Source organism: Oryza glaberrima, chromosome 3, assembly GCF_000147395.1.
Source record: "Oryza glaberrima chromosome 3, OglaRS2, whole genome shotgun sequence".
Lineage (NCBI taxonomy): Eukaryota > Viridiplantae > Streptophyta > Magnoliopsida > Poales > Poaceae > Oryza > Oryza glaberrima.
Genome location: NC_068328.1, coordinates 24,576,392 through 24,601,398, shown reverse-complemented (window position 1 = coordinate 24,601,398; position 25,007 = coordinate 24,576,392). Strand labels below are relative to the sequence as shown.

The following is a 25,007-nucleotide window of genomic DNA, read 5'->3' as shown; positions in this document are numbered from 1 at the left end:
TGGTGACGCCAACGCCATGAGATGCCACAAGGTGCCAGGCGGGCGAGGCCCATGGACAGCGAAAGCATTGGCTGGTTTCGTGTGCCGTCCTCTGCTGATGGTGGCGGATCGATGGGTGTCTCCGTCTGGACCGTCTCCATTGGTTCCCTCGGAGGAGCAAAGGGATCCAGCGGAAACGTCCATAGTCGCCGACCGGGCGAGAGCCCGGGACTGACTGACCTTTCACCTACTACTGTACGTCCATAATAGATCGATGATGATGAAGCGGCCCACAAGGCCTCAAGCCTTACGGGGACCGGCCCATCTTCCTCACCCGGAATAAAAATGAATGGGCTCAAGTTCCGCTCCTGGAGCAATTAAAGTGGCCCTCGTCAAATCCTGGGCGTCCTGGGCCTATATGAATCATCAGAACGAACCCTGCTGATAGAGTAATAAGTTCACTTTGACTACCTTAACTAATGGTCAGATCTCATTCATCTCCCTCGATCATAAAACTTGGGGTATAACGATAGCCCCAACTATTAAAATCGCCCTCTCCTTTTTTTTAAGACGGTTTTCGCTGATGTGCCGTCCACGTGGCAGCACTACTATTAAAAAATTAAGAAATAAAGTGGGGGGGGGGTCCACATATCATCTTTCTCTTAGAGCATCTCCAACAGTCTCTCCAAATCTAACTCTCCAAATGTCTATTTGGCCAACTCTCTATCTAATTTAGCCAGTCAAACTCTTATTTACTCCAACAGCCTCTTAATTCATCTTCTCTATTCTAAACCTATGACAGTGGGACCCACGTGTCAGTCTCTACAACCCTTTCTTCCTCCTCATCTTTCTCCTCCTTTTCCCCAAGCCCCTCTGCTCAGCTCGCAGCAGGTGAGAGTTGGTCCTCTCCGCCGCCGCCGCCCCATCCCCATCCCCATCCGCCGGCGCCGCCACCCCATCCCCATCCGCCGCTCGCCATCCGCCACCGCCACTACTGCCATCCCATCCCCATCCGTTGCTCGCCATTCGCCACCGCCGCCGCCGCCGCCCCATCCCCATTCGCCGCTCGCCATCCGCCGCCGCTACCGCCGCTCGGGCTGACCTCGGAGACGACGGTAGCGGACGACGACCTCGGCTGGCGACGGATCTGGCGACGACGCTGGCGACGGCACGGATGACGGCGGCGCCCGCCAACGACCACCTCGGAGACGACGGTTGGCGACGGCACCGACGACGGCCGGCAACGGCGCCGACGACGGCTGGCGACGGCGCAACGACGCCCTCAAGGATCTAGCGACGGCGCGACGACGGCGGCGCCCGGCAACAACGGATCTGGCGACAGCGACGGCGCCGACGGCTGCGGCGTCCGGCAACGACGACCTCAACTGCAGCAATGGCATCTCGACGACGCGGTAGCGGAGAGAGAAAGGGGGAGAGGGATGCTGTTGGCGTGGGGCCCACGATTGGCTAGGCTATTTTGGCTGGCCAAATTTGGCCAGTGGGAGGAGGACTTTGGCCAGCCAGATGGCTTGGCCATCCGGATAGCCAGTCTGTTGGAGGGTGAAATTGAGCCAAAATTGTCCAAATTTAACTTGGAGAGGGGAATAAGGAGGCTGTTGGAGATGCTCTTATTCGCTCCCTACCCCTCACTCGCTTTCTCTCCCTCACCTTCTTCTCGGCGCAGCAGAGCGATGGCGGTGGCATCCCAACGTGCTCCTTGCTTGAATCTTCCTCTAGCCATGTTATTAGCTCGAATCCCCGTCTTTGACGGCCCCTGTGCCCCAACCACGAGAGAGAGAGGGAGAAGGGGGGGAGGGAGGGAGGGAGAGAAGAGGGAAGGAGCCAATAGTTGCCTCCCTAGCTCCGGCTTGCCACTGCTGTCGCTTTCCCAACAGACCAAACTATTGGAAGCGTGATGGGGGAAAATGGAAGGGAGGAAAGAGAGAGAAGAGAGAGGTGAGGAAGAAGATGATATGGGGACTTATATATGGGTTTCATATATATGCTGACTTAGTCAATTGGACCATATCAACGAGCCACATGTTGGCTTTTAATAGTTAGCAGCCAACGATCAAGATATGTGGTATTATGATTAAGGGATACGAATCAGATTGAATATATATATTTAGGACTCTTAAATCAAAGTATACTTATCCCACCAATAAATTATGAAGCGATTAGTTTGGGCCTTTCGCTTCGTTATTTTATTTGAAGTTAGTGCTCTATGTTGGTCAATCTAGCGATGCCGTAATGATGTAATTTTTAACCATATAAAGAATATCTAACATTATACAAGTTATCTTCATGTGTTCCCACTAGCTACACTCTTGGTGTATGTTGCTTTTGCAGGAACAACATGATACTATATGTAATGGTGTTACACAATTGGAATTGGTAGCCAAGGATGGCGTAGTACCTACAAAATGTTGTTCTAGAATCTATATGATTTTGGAAACATTATTTTAGTCGATCATTTTATTGACGGAAGTTGGGAGGTTTGTCACATCACGCCTTTTTTAATTTCTTCCTATTTACTTCTAAGACTTTTTAGTTGTGTCCATGGATAGAGGCCGGAAATATAATTAATTTCCATTACCTAAGAAAATGGAACGTATAAAACAACGTGTGATAGTTATAATATGGCTAAACACAATTCAAAATTTTGAAATGTGTTCGTGTGAGAATGTGAGCACACTCACCCACGAATACATGAAAATTAATGTGGGTGCGCGCGTGCACGCGCACCTAAGTATGCGTCTGCCCCATTAAAATGTGGCGCGTTTTGACGCCAACAATGCATTCATGCTACATGAGACACATGCTACTAGCAAATGGCCACGCATCTGATTTACACATAAAAAAATGTTTTCATAGTTTTATATACAGTGTAAGTTAATTTTTTTTTAACACTGCGTACCGATGGTAAGGAGGTCGAACACTTAGCAAAAACTAACAAATACCAGTAGTGTCTATCTTTGTTCTTCCAGAGTCCCATGGCAGCTGAAGACAAAAATATTGCAAAATCGGCAGTTGGGCGATGATCCAGTACAACATGCAAAGGGATTGCCCTACGGAATCAGAGATACCCTTGTCCTCATTTCCTGGGCACACAGCCATGTGACCAAATCACCAAACTGCTGGGAGACTAAACTGCTATATATACCACAACTAACAGCAGCATCAGACAGACCATGCCGTTTCAGTTCGTTGGTACTACACATTGACGCCGCCACGCCGAGCTCCATGTGCAATACACTGACCTCTGAAGAAGTCGACCACCAATCTCTCATAAAACCTGCATGTCTACGAGCAACTCCTCATCGAGCAGGCACCCATGTCTCGACCAGATTTCGCGAAAACCACCGTGATCCCGACAGGTTCCGAAGCTGCATGCTGCTGCTGTTTGTGTCGCCAAGAACACCACCAACGTGGCTTCAGTTCCAGAGATAGATCCATCCATGTTTGATAATGGCTGCGAGCACATCGCCATGCATGGCTCGATCTTTGCCTGTCGATCGATCGATCAGCTGATCTCGGTGTTAATTAGCTCGATCGAGGTAGGATGATCTGGACATGCACAGTGACAGCCATGTTAAACCATGTGGCGGAATGGTAGATGCGGCCAAGACGATGCTGGTGCATGATGGTGATCTGATGCAGCTGATGCCTGGTCCTAACAATGTCCCGCTGATGGCCAACCTGACGGCGCAAGTGGCTGCTGCTTGTCTCCGCAACCGGAGTGAAGTGTGGCCCTAGGCAGCCTCTCCCTGGTCGGCTTCACAGCTCTTCATATACTGTTTGCTAGTATAGCATGAGTTTTCTGATGCAAAAATGGCCTGCATTATTTAGTCTACGATCTCTGCTAGAATTGCGCCGAAAACAACATTTTTCTCTCTCTTTCGCAGTGTTGTTAGGCCTGTGGTTGCTCTCAAGTGAGAAAAAAACACAAATGGCCCGGAATTAACCACCATATTCGTCCAGATCCTGGGAGCTAAATAAGTCTTTCATCTCGGTGTCAGTGTGTCAACAACATTGTACTACTACTGCAGAACGTGATCAAAATGGGATGTCTGACCAACCACCCAAACGGCCAAAACCTAATACAAACTGAGATAAAATAGATGTATCACCCTACTGAACCAAAGTTCTATGTCGATGCAAATCTTGGTCGTCGTGGACTCTCCCTGTACTCTCGCTCCGATCTGCATGCGTGTCCTCTTGTTTGGTGTTTAATTAGGCCGGACATTTTAATTCTTCTTTACTTTATCACTTAAGCTGTCCTAATCTCAACTGCTCGATCAAGCTACATGTTTGCCTCAGCAATTTGCAGTGTCAGAACATGCTGCCGTCTTCTTGGCCACAAAAACTCTTGGACCAATCTACTACTATCTCTCTCTGCATAATTATCGCTAACTTTTTTCACGGGTAGTGATCAGAGATGTGCTTACAAGGTCAAGCATTGCAGCTGAACGAGTAGAGAGACCTGGAGGTATGCAGGCCTTAAGATTTGGAATCATGCATACATTCAGAGGACGTGATGAGTTGATCAGTTCAGACAAAAAAAAAAGATGCAGAACTTAGTATTACTGGCCGTTGTGATCTCCAGACATGATCGTTGTGATGAGCGAAAGACAGGGAGTTCTTATCATAGTATCGTGCATGTCAGCATGTGGACCCCATGAACGCAACTGCCACGAATTTCTGAAACGGAAGGCGATTAGTTTATTCTCGTTAATTAGATGATGATTAGTAGAGCGGTTTCTGGTCGGTGATCGAACAACGGTGTCTTTTCATAATCGTTGGGATTGTTTGAAAATTGAGGAGACAAATCTAGCCAAGAATATGGAAACTGCTGCCTGATCAAACTTTAAATTATTCTTTTCTGAATGGTGTTGTGTCCCAAATTCTCTTGTTTGGTTGATGGCATCACTGCATACGTACGCGTACGCGCGGGGATGCTGTATTAAACAAGCTGCTTTTGCTCTAAAACATATGGTGATCGTTCCCACTACTTATCGTCCGGTATCAATGATTGCATAGTTTGGTCACCAGGTCACGAAGTTAATTACATAAATCTCTTTTGATCTTTTACTTTTTTCTTAAGAAAAACTTTAATACAAGACGCTTAAATTTTGTGTAACTTGTTGGTGAACATAAAAAACGTGCCATGAGTGAAGAATACCTTAAAAACTTAATTAACCAAAGAACAACACAACTATTGTTTTATTTTTGTGGCCTAATAGAGGAGATAATTTTTTTAGAAAGATGAGAACGCTCCTCGCGCGAGCTTCCAACCTGACGTTGGAGTGAAAAATAAATATGATACTTCCTCCGTCTTAAAATATAAGAAGTTTTAGACGGATAGAACACTTCGTAGTATAACGAATCTGGACAGACGCCACTCAGCTAAATTTTCATTCTCATTTGCCATCTGGTCCCACATATCAGCATCCTTGGTCACCCGGTCTATTTCTTGCTAAAGTCTGTTTGTGCAATTAGTCGAAAAAATGGAGCAACTACATACGTTCTCTAAAGTGCGAAGAACTCTAGAACGCAGATATATACTCCATATATATCTTCGATGAACACGCGGTGAAATGAAAGATGCATGACAGGCTTACGTAGTTACGAAACAGACAGATAACAGCGTATTATATATATATATACACACAAACAAAGCCACACGTATGCGAGATAAGGACCGGTATATATACATGCAGCATCCACGGTGCATATATATATATATATATATATATATATATATATATATATATATATATATATATATATATATATATATATATATATATATATTAATTAAACTGTTTCTTTTTCGCAGATCGCAATGCAATCGATCAGTACGCGTGTGATCCGTCGCTGCTGCCGCTGCGGTAATATATTATATATATGATCCATCGTTATTTGTTTAATTGATTAATATTCCATTGTTAATATTGTTTTATTGATTTAATCTCATCTTTTTGGAAGTGGCACCGATCGAACGTGTGCAATGGCTGTCAGCGTCGAAGATGCAGGGTTATATGTGATCACTGTCGGCTGAGCATGCAAATGCAGAGGGAGGTTACGTTTCTTTTGCCTTCTTTTTTCCTTCAAAGTTCAAAGGCAGCATATATTATCATATCCATGGGACCATGGATCTAAACAAATTAAAGCGTGTGGCCTGTGGATAACGCTTCTGTAGTGTTCCAAATGCTTGGTTGATTGGATCATTAAGTACATTTATGTCCACGAAAGAAGAGTGAACTAGTACGATATGGAGTACTCCACTATCTTTCTAATCCGTTCCCGTAATGTATGGCTCAAAATGCATGGGTAACTTCGATAGCAAAACAACCATAGCAAAATGCATGGGTTTTGTTCTTTTCTAATTCTGGATTGAATTTCCGTTTATATGTTTTCTAAACTCCTAAATAAAATGTTTCATGAAAAAAATTCTATATAAATTGTTCTATAAATGCTTTTCTAGCACAAGTTTTCAACTTCGTAATAGTTAACTAATTCATTCGTTTCGTTCATTCATAAACATGATAATTTATTTGTTTATATAACAATCACAAAAACCAGACTATCCATCAATCTACCAGTCTTTGCTATCTTAAACAGGGCACAAGTACCATTACATCCATGTGTACTTTAGATAATAAATGTCGTTATATCCATATGTGTTAATACACAATTTGCTTTCTTTATTTTGAAGTTAAGGGATCAAAGTTGGTGGGCTAGTAATAATTTTTTTCTTAGATAAATAAGATTGAGATATATACATCCCATTCCTCGGTCTTTATAGCTAAGATGCATCGTGGTCGTGGTATGATTGTCTTTAATCTAGGGAGTGTACACTACTACAGAAAGGGTTTTTGCGTGCGGGTCAAAAGGCATCTTCCCGTGCGGAAGGCCGGCCCGCACGCCCGAGAAGGTCTACAATAATTAAGCAAATTTTCGCATGTGGTCAGCCAAACCGCACAAGAAGATGCATCTTCCCGTGTGGTTGACTTAAATGGACCGCACGAGATATAGTCGCATTATTACGTGAGATTCGTTAAGAGGACCGCGCGCGATAATGCATCTTCGCGTGCGGTCCATCATCAGGCCCCTAGGGGTGCGGTTTTTTCAGGCGCGACCATTACTGACCCGTCTGGAACCTTCCGGGGTCTCGTACAGAAAAATCATTTCTTTAGTAGTGGTACAATCTAGGTTTAAGACTACTAAAATTTCCAAAAATTACAGTTACTTTTCTTATTCCTAGCTAGCTTGATGATAATCCGATGGTCTCGTTGCTTTCCCATTACATATTTAAAACAATGTCCCCCTTTAGATAAAAGGTTAAAGAAAAAAGTCTAACCTATAAAAAATTGCAAAATTACTTGAGATAAACTTTTAATTCATAAAATTTATAATTTACATGTAAAAAAAATTCAAACTTAGATAAAGAATAAAGTACCATATGTAACTCTACAAAATTACAGTTAAAATGAACTAAAGTGAAACCACGCTGCAATTTTAGGCCATACAGTTTTAGGTGACTGAAAAATTAAATATTTTTAAGGTGCTTGAAATTTAACAAATCCGTTAATCTATTTTTCTTAGACTTTGTATTTGGTGGGTTTATACAGATATCAGATTGCAATATGTCATCGGTCCATGAAACACAATATTGCTTCATTATTAATCAGTTTCTAGCATTCGTTGAACATAATTAACTAATCGTGGAGCCTGGAGCCTGGAGCCTGGATGCATGATTATGGACCATATTTACCATTGGTAACGTAACATATAAACACATTTCTGTTTGTAGGACACACACATTAATGATCTATTATATGACAAAATATCCCCTAGCACATATATTAAGAAAGCTTGTAAAACATGTCGAGACTCGAGAGTCAATGGGGAAAGAAAAGAGAAGGCATCTGAGACGGCCGGGATGTTCTCAATCTCATGTGGTTAATTTAATTCGGTGCATGGGCCACTTCGATTGTACGTGCAGTGCATTTTATCCACAATACAGGATTACTTCCTCCGTTTTAAAATAAAATTATTTTTTCCCAAATAAGATCATTTTTAGGCAGTTATTATATTAGAGTATGTAAAAATAGAAAACAAATGCATTGCAACTAGATTGAGGATAATTGTGTTGGGATTTGAAAAAATAAATGGTATTCTAATATTTTACTTTTGTATTGATGTGTGTGAAATGGATGAAAATTAAACTTATTTTAGGACGGGAGAAGTAGATAATAGTTACCAGCTGTTTCTTCCTTGCTACTATAAGGTGGTATGGGAATTAGATCTTGTTTGGCACTTTGGCACAGTTTTAAATCTAAGCTAGATTTTGTAAGTTATAACTTACTAATTAAATTATAGTGCTATGAAATTTTATATTTCCAATAAAATAGGGATAATGTGATTCATCTAAATACTAGTACTAATTTATAATCACAGATCAAGATCTATATGGATCTCTAAAGAGTAAATTGCACCCACGGTGCATCAACTTGGTAGATGGGTGCAATTTGGTGCAAGAACTTGAGAAATGAGCATTCTAATGCAACAACTTGGCAGCTAAGTGCAATTTAGTACAAGAACTTTATAAATGATCGCATAAATGCAACAACTTGCAAGATATGTACGATTTTGATACAATAAGTTAAGAAGTTATGCGACAACTTAATTATTTGAAGCACTTTTTTTATACATATTCAACTTTTAAGTACTTATTTGACAATATACTAGCATGGATTTTTTATATAAGCATATTTATATTTTTATCCTAATAACCAATAACTGAAAGTCAATTAAACTAAATATAGAAATTATTATATTTCGATTGAGATTTGGGAAGGTGAAGAAAACAAAAATTCTTAAAGGTAATTAGATGTGCAGTATAATTCTTAAAGATTAAATTTAATATTATAAGGTAATATCCGTAGGATTGCTATGTAATGACATATTGATATCATGAAAAAAAAACTCACCTAGCATATGCTTAGCTAAGTTGATGCACCAAAATACTAAATTGTCAAGTTCTTGTACTAGAACGCATTCACCTGTCAAGTTGTTGCACTTGAACGTTCAATTCTCAAGTTCTTGCATTATATCGCACCCACCCGCCAAGTTATTGTACCGTGGATACAATTTACTCATTTTTAAAATTAGGAATTACTACTTAGCTTAAAAAACCTCGGATAGAGTTGTCAAACGTACATGATCTATTTTCTGGTACTACACTATGCAAGGTTCTTAAGTAAATACATTGCATTTACCAATAGCTTAATTAGTTGATCTATACTGTACATATGTCGCGCGCATGCATAGATGTTAGTAGAAAGATTTCCTTTTCCACTAGCAAAGCATATGATCAAGGCCATGTTTGAAAGATTAGCTCAGGACTAATTTTGAGAGCTAATGTTTAGTCATAAATTGGTAGGCTAAACGTTAGCCTAGGGTGGTATGTTTGGATCCATGGGCTAATTCAAGGCTAAAAGGTGGAGAGAGAGTAGAAAGAGAGGAGAGAGAAGGAGAGCTGCTTTTTTATAGTCCCCACACAAAATTAGCCCCATTAGCATCCCTTGGAGGGGCTAATGTTTTGAGGGGGGCTAATTCACATTAGCTCAAAATTAGCCCACCTGTTTGAATCCTTAAGGGCTAATTTAAGTCTAAAAGGTGAGGGCTAAACATTAGCCCATAGAACCAAACAGAGCCTAAGTTCGTAGTGTTGTAAATATTTTTCAACATCACATATAGTGGTGTATATATGCTGGTGCTTAATCAATTGGGCACTTAAGATACATGACTGTCCATTACACAACACGCTCGCTCTTTATGGATAACAAAGTACAATTAACATACTCTAATAATTTAGCATGAACCAACCACGAGGGGACGCAAGGATGGCACTATCATTAATTATCTCATGCATTAACCCAATGATTTTATTTTGTTTTAGTTCTCTTTTAGCCGCAGCCCTGAGTCAAAATCAAAGTTAAGCAAACATGGAAGTTCTAAAAAAAAGTGGAGTAAACATGGAAAAACAAAGGGAAAAATATGTCGATTGGTTGATTGCTTAACCTTTTAAGGTAGTAACAGAATTGCATGACACCCCCTATACCTCTACATCAAGCATTTATCAAATCCCGTACACATTGATTGATATGGATTAACCGTTTATTGAGCAACTGGCTGACTAATTCTGTGCGATGCATGCGACCGAAAACGACGCCATTGGTAGCAAGCAACATACAGGCTGCATATTGCAGTATGCGTACACGTGTCCGCCAGCTGACCAATCGATCTCATCGGATATTTAGTTTTAAATCCAATATGTATATGCAATTTATAGCCCGAAAATGTTTACATTTTACAATGAATATTAGACCTATTTATAAGAGGTCAAGATTCTGAGAAACAACCGGTTGACTTTTCTAAGAATATGAAAAAGATAGGTTTTTCAACTTCTGACTTTTAATTTATTTTTTCGATTCTATATATAGTTTCTCAGAATCTGTACTAAAGCTAGGCTATTTAAAGAAATTTCTGATTCTGAAAGAAGCTACAGCAGTAGAAGCTCTCCAAACAGATCCGTAGTAGTACGTTGATAATCGATCTGACCGACAGATACCCTATCCATCATATATCAATCTTGTCGTGGTCGTTGTCCATATCCAGGTGGACATCATCGCCCACGTGACACACACGCGCTCGAGACGTGCACACACCAACGCCACTGTAGCGTACGAGTGTAGGAGTAACACACAACACAATCAGTGACCCGTACTCGCGCGTCGCTGTTGGTGTTCTTCCCGATCAATCTATAGCTAGTTGGAGTAGCCGATCGAGCAATTTGCAGCTCCAGCTAATATGGTAGAAGGCTCAGAAAGAGACTCGGATGACGTTTACACATTGCAACGTGTAGTAGCCACGTAGGCAAGAGACGAGAGGGGATATATCATGATCAGATATACCTATACTTCGATAGTATAGTGGTAAGATGTGTGTGGTTTTATGATGAGGTCTCGTGTTCAATCTTCAACACGCTGACAATTTCTTTGTAAAACCAAATCTCTTTTTAATATATCCTGATCGATCGGTTAATTTTATTATCTCACTATCGGTAACTTATCTCATTTTGACCCTAAATTACTTTTAAATAATACAATGAATACAAGTGAATATAAGTGGTGGTTATATTTATAACATAGTGATAGTATACATTTTAATTAATACAACAGTGACGGACGCACGATTCTGATGATGAGCGAAGCGTACAGAGTAACGTACGCATCGTCCAACTGGAAAAAACTGAACCTTCATAATAGCAAAAATGAAGTGATAATTGTTGTCACTACTACAAATAAAAAAAAGAGTTGTTGCAGGAAAAATATCAAAAATAGGCAAAATGGAAATGATGATTTTGACCTTAAGAATGTTTATTGAGTAAACTGTATTGTGGTATACAAATTGCAATAAGTACATAAACTTGCAAAACATTCATTTTAATACACGAATTTGTTTTGTGTATGCTGAACCAAGGCCAAAAGAACAAACAAAGTTATTCTGGCTAATTTAAGTATTATAATTACTATTATGCTACATAAACATGTGCATAATAAGAATGCTACGTTATTAATGTTAAAATTTGGTAAGATTCTTTAGTGGATTCGGTTAAGAAAAGATTACAATCAGCCGATGAAAGCTTATCCATAACAGATCCAGTTTGAGAAGGAGTCACGAAGACCACAACATGGCAGCTTGAGTTTATCTATTAATTAAGCACGTTTTGTATTTAGAAAAGTTTGTGTCATGTCCAATCAGAACTTATGTTTTTTCTTTTATCTTTAGAAAATTTGTATCATGTCCGACTAGGACTCTTATCGGCCTATGGATATAAATATATATGTATACTCAGGGTCCCTGTAATTTATATCCATGGATCAATACAATTACTTTTGGTGTATCACCATCATCTTTTCCGATGTTTTTACTTATCACCGGTAGAACTTGGCACATGATGCGGGGCTAAATCAGCTTCGATCTTTGGCGAAGGGGTAAGCCCTATGTTCCATTGGCCCTGGCAATTGCATCGGCTACAATGGTGTTGTTCAAGGTTGCATCGCTTCGACCTCTTGGATCACTCTAGTTCGGTTGATATTTTTGTCTACCTGATATTTTGATTCTATGTTTAATAGCATTGTGTTTAGAGATGCATTTGTTTAGTTGGTATTGTCTCAGTTAGGTCTGATCTTCTGTCTTAGCCAATATATCTCCACAATCACAATATTATTTTGAATAGATTTGTTATATCCATTATGTTTGCGTAGGTTTAATCGGCTCATTGAGTATTAGATTATCATATACAATCTCGTGCTGCATCGGTTAGGTCCGACCAACTAAATTGTCATTCATAATTTAGGTCTGGTTAAGCTGATAAGTTATCTTTGGATCGGACTTCCAACCGATTTATGTTTTAGTCATTAAGCCTACATCTAATATTCTATATTAATATCAGCCGATTGGTTCATTGGATATCAACTTCATCAAATTATTATCGACCGATTGGATTGTTTGTTCTAGTTCTTCAATTGTTTATTAAAGTGTTAGAATCTACATCGGACATATAGCCGAACGTTCAAAACCCTATTGGCATATGCTGTATCGCTACATCGGCTTGTTAGCCGATCGACTCTTTGGTCATTAATATATTTACATCTTGAAGTTGCCGAATCAAACTGATTGGCACGCCGTATTTCATCAAGATTTAGGACATACACTGGAGCTAAGTAAATCTCCCAGACATTCGTGTTATTTTTTTAGGTCAACATACGTGTATATGCATTCACATTTATTCAGAAAAATGGTTCAATAAGACCTAAAGATTGCACGGAGGAAGACATAAAGATAGAAAAATGATGCAAGAGGTAAAAAAAATAATAGAGCATAAATCAAGTTCACAAAGATATATAGTATGTCTCATGCCCACCCCGTGTGCGCACGTCATGTCCTAATTAGTGTTTTACTTGGCAAAATTAGTTATGACTGGTCGTTTTGGCCTTGTTTCACATATATAAGATAAGTTCATACACCAAAACAAATGTTATATAGTACACAACTTGTACACCAAAACAAACATTGAAGTAAGGTGAATGTTTGAATGTAGATTTAAAAGTTAACGGTGCCAGTACAAGTTCCGTGTGCTATTTGTAGGAGGTCCACCATTGCATTATAGTACAAGTTTCAATTGTTTGAGAATTCAAATAGCATCCATAAACTTATACTCCTTTCGTCCACAAACATAAATATTTGTAGGAGTTTTAGAAGAGATTAAAATTAAGGAAATATTCTTTAGATACCTCTAAAAGTTTAACTCTTTGGTAAAGATTACATTCAGCAATGCAATAATAAATATATAGGGCATTATGGAGTGTACCTTAATTGGGAAATAGTAAATGGAACTTGTACTATTTGGCATCGTTGACTTTTAAATCTATGTTTAAACATTCACATTACTTCAAAATTTTATGAAAATATGTAAAAATATAAAGTTGTGTTCGTTTCTCCCCTTTCCAACCTTCTACAAACGCTTCTCAAAGTGCTAAATGATGTGTTTTGAAAAAGAAATTTATAGGAAAGTCGCTTAAAAATTTATATTAATTCAATCTTCAAGATTATTATAGCTAATATTTAATTAATCAGAGGGTAATGAACTATTCCGTTTTGTGTGCGAGAAAGAAGTTCCTAACCTTCTCTCTTGAACACACACTAAGTTAGGTTGTGTTCTTCCTCCCATTTTCTCAACCCACCTCTCTCATTTTCCACGCGCATGCTTTTCAAACTGTTAAATGGTGTGATTTATGCAAAAACTTTCTATATGAAAGTTGTTTAAAAAATTCATAACCACATTTCAAAACAAAAATAATTAATACTTAATTAATCATACAATAAAACGAACTTTGTTTTGCTTGTCGGGGAGGAGGGGTTCCCAACCCCTCCTCCGAACACAGCCTTAGGCTCCAAGTGGTTGTACCAATGAAACACATCACAAAAAATAAATTATAATTATTTAATTATTTAATAAGACAAATGAAGTACTAGGATGGAGAGAGTATTATATTAGATCCCGTTATTACTTAGGCTGTGTTCGATACCAGGAGTTTCTATCTCCCCCTTTCTTATTTTTCGCGCGCACGCTTTTCAAACTATTAAATGTTGTGTTTTTTTTCAAAAAATTCATATACGAAAGTTGTTTAAAAATTATATTGATCCATTTTTTTAAGAAAAGCTACTGTAGGTGTTGGGAACTGCTGGTATCAAACAGCCTGTTTGTGTTTAATTCAGTACTAAATTACTACTACTCTCTAGTAAATGTACAGGGCGACAAGTAAATTTTGGAACGGAGAAATTACTAAGTGACCTTGCCAGGTATCCGTACAGTGGAGTACTGGAGTCTATTGTAAATGTACAGTGGAGGGTGTCGTGTCGCTTTCGACACGCAGCTGACCCGGAAGAGATAATCCGGATAATAAAGGCTGTGTTTAGATCCCAAAGTTTGGATCCAAACTTCAGTCTTTTTCTATCACATCAACCTGTCATATATACACAACTTTTTAGTCATATTATCTCCAATTTCAATCAAAATCTAAACTTTACGCTGAACTAAACACAATCAAAAGCGACGTATAGTTAATTACTAATTGGGTAATTTGAGGAAATTAATATCAATATATTATATATGAGGGGACTACCTCGAGTGGTTAATATGAGTACCGCTAATTAACATACAAGCCAGTCTACTTATATATGTAACTCATATATATGTATAACTAAAGACATGTAAAACTATAAATCTCTAAAACCGATTGCAGGGTCTAGGATCCGGCTTCCCATTGAGCCACATGGCAACCTGTAAATTTGGTTAGACCCCCTCTGAAAATCTGCCATGTGTTCCTCTAAATTTAGGGTATGTTCCTGGTCTCCCACACACAACCATCTGATTTAAAATCAACAGTAGAGATGGTGCAAAGGTAAAATTTGCTATTCAGAGAGAGTTTGAGGCAAAAGATAGGATCTCTATGTTCTAGATAAATCTTCCTCCATCCTGAAACGGATATAGCAGATTGATGTGGGCTGGATATAGCAGAACTACAGATTGGTGTGATTTATTTCTAACTAAATCTTTCTTCCAAGATTCTCAACAAATATTGGTAACCCCAATGTTACATGGGCTGAAAGAAAAGATCCTAAAACAAAATGCAATTTTTAAGTAATTGTTAAAAATAATGGGTCTTCGAACACCTAGCTAAATGTTTGTGTTTTGATATAGATAAAAAAAATGTATTAATATGTTAACCATTTTTTTGCTATAGGGAATATTCATCTTAGGCCATGTTCATTTCTTATGCAATCTGAGGATAAAATTTTAGATACTCGTGGCACACTTTTCAAACAGCTAAACAGTGTGTTTCGTGTGAAAACTTTCTATATGAAAGTTGCTCTAAAATATCAGATTAATTCATTTTTCAAATTTGTAATAATTAAAATTTAATTAATCACATGTTATTATCACCTCGTTTTGCATGAAACACTTAATCTTCATCTTCAGGAGATTCAAACACTACCTAATCATTTTTTTTATTTGACTATCAATTTAGATTTGATCTTTTAAATATTAAGAAATTTAAGGGGCAACTTACAAAATTTACAATGAGAGTAGGTGTGATGATATATTCACTATATGACATATCTCCGTATTTTTTTGTGAAGAAGAAGTATAGATTAGACCAATTGACTAGCCGACTGGGTAGATCGGTCGTACTCCCCAAAATGGCACCAACCTAACCTAATGCTATATTAGATTCTGCTATAACTTATAATCAACTAAGGAGTATATTACATCAATAAAAGAAATATCTACCGATAACATTAAGTTAATTGTGACTATCACTGATCGATTAATTAGATGTATTTATGACAACCGCATGCATACGTGTCGAGCAGCAAAGAACTATATGTTTTAAAAGTGTGATCACTTTTATGCTACAGTAAAAAATTCAGAAAGTCACGAAGTCAAGCAATATATGTTGCCATATTTGATGTTTAACACAAGAGTAAATACACAAACATAAAGATAAATGGGACTTAAACAATATGCATAGGAAACAAAAAAAATATTAGCATTTCATGTTTCTTTTTTCTAAAATACAACGGAAATTCACTGACTCCATATGTTCATATTGTAATTTAAGTTTATCTTTCAGTTAAACTTCTCTAACACCGGTTGGCTTTATAAAAAAAATACAAAATCTGTAACACCAAATTAGTTTAATTAGATTCATCATGAAATATGTCTTTATTGCATTTATTTATTATTTTATATATTGGTGCATTTTATTCAAACTCAGACAATTAACTTAGAAAAAAATATATTTATAGACCTAGAATTTTTCCCAAATAGAATTCCAGATTTATTTTCCAAATAGAAATATCGTAATGTCGCTTCGGTTCATTTTTACTCCATCTCATATATATATATATATATATATATATATATATATATATATATATATATATATATATATATATATATATATATATATATATATATATATCTATATCTATATAGTATATATAGATATATATATATATATATATATATATATATATCTATAAATAAATCAAACTAAGTCTAAATAACTCTAAAACATTTATACATCCTAACAAAGGTATAAATATTTACAGGGTACTTTTAGGCTGTGTTCTTTCCCCCATTTTCCCAACCCACCTATCTCATTTTTCACGCGCACGCTTTTCAAACCGCTAAACAGTGTGATTTATAAAAAACTTTCTATATGAAAGTTGTTTAAAAAAATCATATTAATCCATTTTTCAAAATAAAATTAGATAATACTTAATAAATCATGCAATAAAATAAACTTCATATTGCGTGCCAGGGAAGTTGGTGCGCTAAAGGTGCACCTATTTTCTAGTAAATTAACTAAAGGAGAGCATATTTATATTCACTGTAGCTGTTTATAACAAATTAAGTTGTACGTAAATCAGACAGTTGGATCGTATGCTGATATTTGGCTGGTCCACGGGTCGACACGTATACGCACGCCCGCCCCGTCGCCATGCAAGCGTGCGTGTGGCGTGTGGGTGTGTCACGTCTTCGGTTAATTCGTTCGAATTAAAGATGGGATTAGTCCATGGATACCCTACCCCCTGTCGAATTAATTTACGACGCACCAGGTTGATTAGCCGCGCCGCCGTCGGATTACGATCAACGGCGCGGCGCGAGGTTGGCGGCGCGCGGCGACAGCGACCGGTACAACGACGTGGTTTCACGCGCGCTCGATCGCGTCGATCACTTTGCACGTCCACGTCTACTACATTCCCTGGCGTGCATGCAACGTGCTAATTCTCGACACGCCATAGGGGGCAATTTTGAGGCTCTCCATCATATATATCGATAATATTATCTCAATTCATATGCTCATGAATTTACTGGGTGTGCGGCTCGATCCGTTCAGGCCGTGTAAATGCTCTTCCGTCCAGTTGGTTCTTATTATCAAACTCCGTAAAATTAAAGTATTATTTTTTTCAATTACATGGCAACGCACACACCACACTCACATCTCACATTTCTTCGAGTGTGTCCCCGTAGCTAAGACATTTCCTAAGAGACAAAAATCAGTGACGGACGATACATTTTTGATCTTAGTAAATTTATCGTTGAAAATCCACTTACATATATATAATATTTATGAGTATCATGATTGAAATCTTGAAAGGTGAAATCATACACCAAATTTAAGTTAGATTAGAACAACAACATTCTTTTCTAGCTCTTCGGATATTCGCATGAACATGTGCGATCGCACAGCGCTTGACTACCACAGTGAGTCTCTGTTCCATTGAACAGAGAGGGAATAGACGGCGGGGCGGGCAAGCATGCAAGTATGCAACTCACCAGCAAGCTAATTAATTAGGTTATTTCAAAATTAGCTAAAGGTATAATCAAGCTAGTTGGGAATTTATTTAAGATACACCGACTCAGTCTGTTAAAAATGCTTTTAGGGGTAAAATGTTACTATGTTTTATACGTCTATATAGGGACGACGAGTGAAATTAAAATGGTAAGCTAGAGATTTGCTTAGGGACGACGAGACGTGAGAGAGCTCTAGCTAGTTACTTAACGGTCCAAATTAATCGAGACTAACTAGCTCTAACTATACTACTCCTCCGTCCCAAAATATAAACACTTTTAGAATAGTGCCAAGTCAAACTTTTTAAATTTTAACTATTAATAGCAAAGAAATAAAAAAATCAATCATGTAAATTTGATATTACTAGATTTATCATTAAACAAACAAATAATAATATGCAACTCTTTTTATTTAAAACATCTTACTTTTATACTCGAAGACCGTATCAAGGTCTAAAAATGCTTATATTTTGAGACGGATGGAGTAGCTAAGTATAAACTGTAGCGTGTACGTGCTTAGCTGACGACAAGTGTCGACGTGGCAGGTAACCCTCGAATCTCGATCGCCATTAGCGTGGTCGGTGGGATTTTTCTCTGCTCTCTCAACTACTGATCGATCAATTCAATCCGCGTTTATATATACAAACGGTTGCCCAGCCGGCCGGCGCGAGGGAAAATGACACCACATCCATCATATCGTCTCCGTCTCCCCCAATAATACAGTCAAAAGTGTACCCGATTAAGCTAGCTGCTGCTACTACTGCTACTGCACGTTGGTCACCTTATTTGCCGCTTTCTTATTGCTTGCAAGACTTGCTACCGGCCGGCCGGTTTGTTAGTTGGACCCAAGATGCTTAACTTGGCGTGCGAATCATGCATCTTGACTAACCAGTGCAGCTGATCGACCATAGCTAGCTACACTCTCCGTCCACATCTATAAGAATTTATCAACTTTTTTTTTAAGAGAGATTGAGGACAAAGTAAAATACGGAGTATATTCTAATTAAATGAAAGATGATCGATGATGAAATGTGGTTGGGATAAAATTAGAAAAAAAATTAAACTAGTGATGGTTGATGAGATAAGTAGTACTCTGATAATTTATAGACGATAATATATGGTGGTGTTTGATACTTCCTCTATTTCAATTTAATCATCACCTAAGATTTTCTTAGGTTTTTCTAATGTGATCATTATCTAACAAAGTGATTTTTGTTTATTTGTGCAAAGAGTAAATGTGCAATCAATCAAGATTAATTTTTATTGGTTCAACCCATGTAATTATTTGAAGTGTGAATTATGTTTTTTTACATGAAGCGACAGAGCACCTTGATCGATGAGGATATATTAAATTGAATTGGGATGGAATTGGATGGTTGAATTGGGATGAAGATGGAGAGAGTATATGATAACATGGTGGTGCTTGATTAGTGGATGGATATACATGATCATACATTAGTTTTTACGCACAGCTGCGGCCCGCTGGCGTTTTTTTTTTCTCGTTTCTTTTTGCGGTGATCTGCCTTCTAAAGTGCCTAGCTACGTTCTTCGCGACAAGTTCAATTAAATAATCACATCTCTTCACAGAAACAAAATAGTTTCACTTAGGTAGATAGAATGAATTAAACTGAAAGAGCGTGCTTTTGCCTTTTATGCGCCGCGTCCTCTTTTTTTTTTTTGGTTAATGTTTATGTCCCAGTCAGCTCACCTAAGACGAAGTAGAGAATTGTCGAGTACCGGAAATATCTGTATGTGCTATGTTGTTGTTGTTGTTTTTTTCCTTAAAAAAAAGGAGTATGTGCTATGTTATACTACTACTACTATGATTGAGAGAGGGAACAGAAGGAGCCGTCGCATTATTCACACTGCAGATATATGTTTTACTGTTCATATTATCGGAGACCTGAGAATTTTATAATAAGGAGAAAAGTTCATTTTTATTCTCTCAAACTATTTTACCAGAGTATAAAGTATATGGTTCACTTTATTCCCGGATGGTATTTCTCTAAGATCATATTTTGCAATTGAATTTGATAGGACTGATAAATGCATTTCAACTACCTCTCAATATTATTTTTAGATTTTCTTCATTATTGTGTACATAGGCTTAAAGCAACTAAGACTAATTTAAACATCAATATTTGAAAGTTCAAGAAAACGATCATAAAAATATTTGAAAATAGGTTCAATCGATCAAACGGTTATGAAAATATTTCAGACTTTCATGATGGTTTCTTGTATGGCTTAAAAAAATAGCTTAAAAAAGACTTATATAAGAGAGAGAGAGAGAGAGAGAGAGACGCGGGGGGGGGGGGGGGGGGGGGGGGGGGGGGGGGGGGGGAGGGGGGAGGGAAAGGTACTAAGCAATGAAATGAACTATCTTAAATAGTTTAGAAGGCAAAATGAGAAAAACAAATGTTGCAGGACAATATGTAAATCTTACTGTCTATTGACATTAGTTACCTACCTGATCAGTATTAGTTGAACAATACAGAATCAAAAGAACCAAACCACAATACAAGTAGACGCACTTATCTAACACCAAACCAATAAGAGCTTAGCTCTAGTCTTCTTACTGAAGGTGAAGGTGCATGCATTGCCACACCACTTGGACTAGACAGCAGCCGGCAATCCCAGCTGCTCCCAGTAACGCTTAATTCTATATTACACCAATCTTACCAAATGAAAGGACTTTACTCTCTCCTCTGAGTCTTCTCTAAAAGGGTGTGTTTAGTTCACGCTAAAATTGAAAGTTTGATTGAAATTAAAACGATGTGACGAAAAAGTTGGAAGTTTGTGTGTATAGTAAAGTTTAGATGCAATGGAAAAGTTGGAAGTTTGAAGAAAAAAATTGGAACTAAACTCAGCCAAAGTCTGAATTACCAACTGAAAGGATTTTACTCTCTCTTCAATCATGAGTCTTCTCTCAAACACAACAGTTCAAAAACTTTAACAACTATACCAGTAATTTGTCGACAATTCTGTGTGTCAACTTGTTGTAAAGCCAACTACCAGCTCGTCTTCCAGAAGAAGGCCACTTTTTTCTGCCCTGTTTGTGCCGGCCTGAAGTTGGTCTTGTTCTGCACTAGCGTGCAGAACGTTTTTGTTTTCCTCGTAAGAACAGCATACGACATGACTCGTCGAGGTGCCAAACTTCTGCAACTAACAAGAGCTCGAAACTCGCATTATTCATGCTGCTGAAACATCTCTCTGCATGTGTTGCATCTTTTCTCTGCTCTGAATTCTCCTCTGAAAAAAAAAAAGCTCTGGAAGTTCAACACAATGCATGCCAGACTGGGACTTTGGTTATGTCTGGCGGATGTATCACCTTGGGAAACAAATCAAATCTGCCACAAGATTGATGCCATATTGCCATGTCTCAAATCTAGAAAACAGTAAAAATTCTTGTCTGCATAAAAAAAATCTGAGTAAATCACAGGCACAATCCAAATGCCAGTGAAATTTTCGTCTCAACCGATTCCACTTGGAAGCCAACTCCACAGCCCGTACTAACCCGCAGCTAGTTGTACCGGCAGACAACAGTGGCCTGAAGTAAAATTACAAGTGGGAAAAGAAATCAAAATTTAGATAATGTTGTGGTCTGAACTCTGAAAGAAGCCACACCAGCAGAGTGGTGGAAGAAACAAGTAGCAGAGCTTCCACTTGCGTTGTATAAACAGAGCTGTGCACAGTAACAGAGCTGTCGCTGCAGCTAGCTAGCCCAGCAGCAGCAGAGTCCAACAAGAAGAGACAGAATTTGGCGGAGCAAAATGACATGGAAACCAATGGGAGAGGCAGATTTTATTATACAAGATATGAACAAATGTGCACACTCGGGAGGGTGGCATAAGCCAAAACAACACCTCAGCAGCAGGAGCAGCAACTGGGTGGGGAGCAAGAATCCCAAACTCTGCACAGTGGTGACGACGACAACCCGGGGCAGGGGGCATATCCCTGTCTAATCCAAACAAAAAGGGAAGAAAAAGATGAAAAAAAAACCTATATACTACTAGTAATCTGGTAGATAGGCACCGGCTGAGCTCTGGACCTCCTGGTTGCTCACTGGAAGCAAAGCGAGCACCCAACACAAAAGCTACGAGCTGGGCCCTCTCTCTCTCTATCTTGGACTAATAATCTCTCTCTCTATTGGACTAGTGTGGACTCAGCTGACGCGAGTGAACTAAAAATTGGAAGACCGAGGCTAACTACTATACTAACTGTAACTGTAACTGTAACTGTATCTGGAAGGGGGGGTGGAATCCGGGGACCTATCGGTCAGGCTCCCTCTGGTCACTTCCTCCCCCCCAAGAAACGTGGAGGTGTTCGATCGATGGATCAGGCCTGGGTGGTGAGCTCGTCGCCGGTGATGAACGTGCCGTGGAAGCCGTACGGCACGCGGGACGGCAGCTGCACGGTGGCCTCAAGGCGCATGTCGGCGGCATTGACGACGAGGAGCTCGGAGGTCCCGGCGCGCTCGTCGTGGACGAAGGACAGGATGTAGCCGTCGTCCTCGCCGCGGGGCGTGGCGGCGGCGGCGTCCATGGGGACGAAGCAGGGCTCGCCGCCGAACCGGCCCTCGCCGTACTCGAACTTGGTGAGCTCACCCGTGGCGAGGTCCACCTTGGCGAAGCCCGACACCTTGGGCCACGGCTCGGCCACGGCGAGGTAGGCGTACCGCGTCTTGCGGCCGAGGAGGTTGCGGTTGACCATGCCCACCTCGAGGTTGACCTGGCTCGACGGCGGCAGGATGGCGCGCCGCGTCGACTCGCCGGTGCGGGTGTTGAGGCGGATCTCGGTGAGGACGCTCTCGAGGCGGTCGTCGGACTCGTTGAAGATGGAGTCGGCGGGGGTCATGCACGAGCCGATCACCACCACCTCGTCGGTGTCCGCCTCCTCCCACGCGTTCCAGAGGTGGAAGCAGAAGCAGTCCGGGACGTCCACCCACACCATCTCCGACGCGTCCGCGGCGTGCTTGGGGAGCACCCCGAACCGCGACGTCTTCTCCTTGTCGAGCACCACGGGCGAGCCGCCGCGGAGCATCTCCTGGAGCTTGAACACCACCTGGAGGTCGGGCACCACCACGTAGTTCTCGGTGATGGCGAAGTCGTGGATCATGGTGGGCTGGTCGAGCGGGATCTCGACGTCGGCCGACTTGGTGCCGTCGGGCGCGAAGTAGAAGTACTTGAGGTACGGCTTCTTGATCACGTCGTAGCTGAGCGCGTGGAGCTCGCCGGTGGCCGGGTCGAGCTTGGGGTGCGCGATCATGGCGCAGCCGAGCTGCCCGTCGAAGTCGTAGCGGCCGACGGTCTCGAGGTCGCCGTCGGCGGTGACGCGCACCTGGTAGGGGAGGTCGTCCTCCGACATGGCGAGGAGCCTGCCGTTGAAGTAGACGAGGCCGGCGTTGGCGACGCCGGTGCCGTGCGACGGGTCGAGGAGGCCGCAGGCGGCGCGCGCGTAGAACAGAGCAAGGCGCGCGATGCCGGAGTGGCCATGGAGCTCCCCAATGGCCTTGGGGAAAATGGGCCGCCCCATCGCGCGCTCCTGCCGCAGCCGCGCGGTATCCGTGAACCGGCACGCGTACGACTCGGCGGCGCCGTTGCGTATCCTGACGGCGTGCACCATGCCATCGCCGTCGAACAGGTGGTGCCCGGCGACGGGGTCGAAGTGCGGGTTGGCGCCGTTGCGCGCGTAGACGCCGTTGATGAAGGGCGGGATGCGCCCCGACACCGGCAGCGCGCGCGCGGGCGGCGTCTCACCGACCGGCGCGAAGTTGCCGGCGATCTGCACCGCGGGGTCGGCCGTGCTCGGCAGCCCGTGCGGGCGCTCGAGGACATTCGCCACAAACCCCTCCTCGAACGCGTCGAGCGCCATCGCCGCGGCGCGCTGGAAGAAGTTGAGCCTCTTCCCCTCCTCCCCCTTCCTCGGCGCCTTCGGGACGCCAATGGCACTCTTCCCCGACGGCGACGGCGCGTCGGCCCCAGGCACGAACGGCACCGGCAGGAACGCCGGCGCCGATGACGCCGCCGCCGCGTGCGGCACGGAGCTAACCGCGCGCGCGGAGAATCTCACCGAATTGGACGCCCCACGCCTTCCCGCCGTCGTCGAGCACCTGCCGTGCTGCCGCTGTATGTGAGCATATCCTGGCGTCGTGATCGTCGCCATATCGCGTCGATCGCACAACAATCTGAGCTACAATCGCGTGGGTTTTGGCCGCGATCGTGGTGTGTTTCTGCCGAGAGAGAGAGTGTGTGTGTGAGACCGAGCTGGAGAGAGAGGAAGAGAGCTCGTCGGTTTGGATGGTTTGGGAGGGGAGGTAGCCAGTGAGCGTATATATAGAGTTAACGGAGCAGAGGAGAGCAGGGGAGACGGAGGAGGAGGTAGGGAGAGGCGCATTGGCAAGTTGGGGGGGGGGGGGGGGGGGGGGGGGAGAGAGTGATGGTGGGGACGGGGGCGTGGGCGGTTTGAACGGGGAGGGGTCCAACTCTCCTCCTCCTCCCAAGCTTTGAAGTCGACAGAATTTGCTTTGGGCTGGGAGAGGGGGTTGGGTGCCCACGTGGTGCGCTCCGGGGGGAGGCAGGGCGACGCGGGGACGGCGACCGCGCGACGCGAGTAAAACACCCGCGACTCGCGAGGGGGCCCCCCGCTCGATCTCCCCCCTCCCTCCTCCTTGGCTGCTGTTCAGCTTGCACAGCTTGGATTGTGGATTATGGATTTTATATTTTACTAGTGTATCGAGTGGCGACTCACGATCGAGTCTCCCGTTGTTCCTGGCGCTGGCGGCGGTCGGTACTTGCGCCCTGGAGTGTTCTGTTCCCCCGGGGAGATAAACCCCCCCTCCTTGGCAACGATACTGCCAAGGTTTCTCATCACCAAGATTGTTTGCATGGGACACAGTAACAAACACCGCAGCCGCCGGCGCCGCAGACATTGACAGGGACGAGATACAGGACGTACTAAACCTTCGGTGCTGGCACAACACGAGAGCCCCGGCGTACGGACAGTCTCGTGTGTGAGAATTGAAGCGAAACGC

General features: G+C 41.6%; 1 protein-coding gene across 1 annotated transcript; it reads right to left on the bottom strand.

Annotated features, from left to right (window-relative positions):
• Nucleotides 1-21,755: 21,755 nt before the first annotated feature.
• LOC127765148 (9-cis-epoxycarotenoid dioxygenase NCED3, chloroplastic) lies at nucleotides 21,756-24,336 on the bottom strand. The gene has a single exon (XM_052289988.1). The coding sequence runs from the start codon at nucleotides 24,137-24,139 to the stop codon at nucleotides 22,313-22,315; it is 1,827 nt and encodes a 608-aa protein (XP_052145948.1). The 5' UTR covers nucleotides 24,140-24,336; the 3' UTR covers nucleotides 21,756-22,312.
• Between the last annotated feature and the right edge of the window lie 671 nt (nucleotides 24,337-25,007).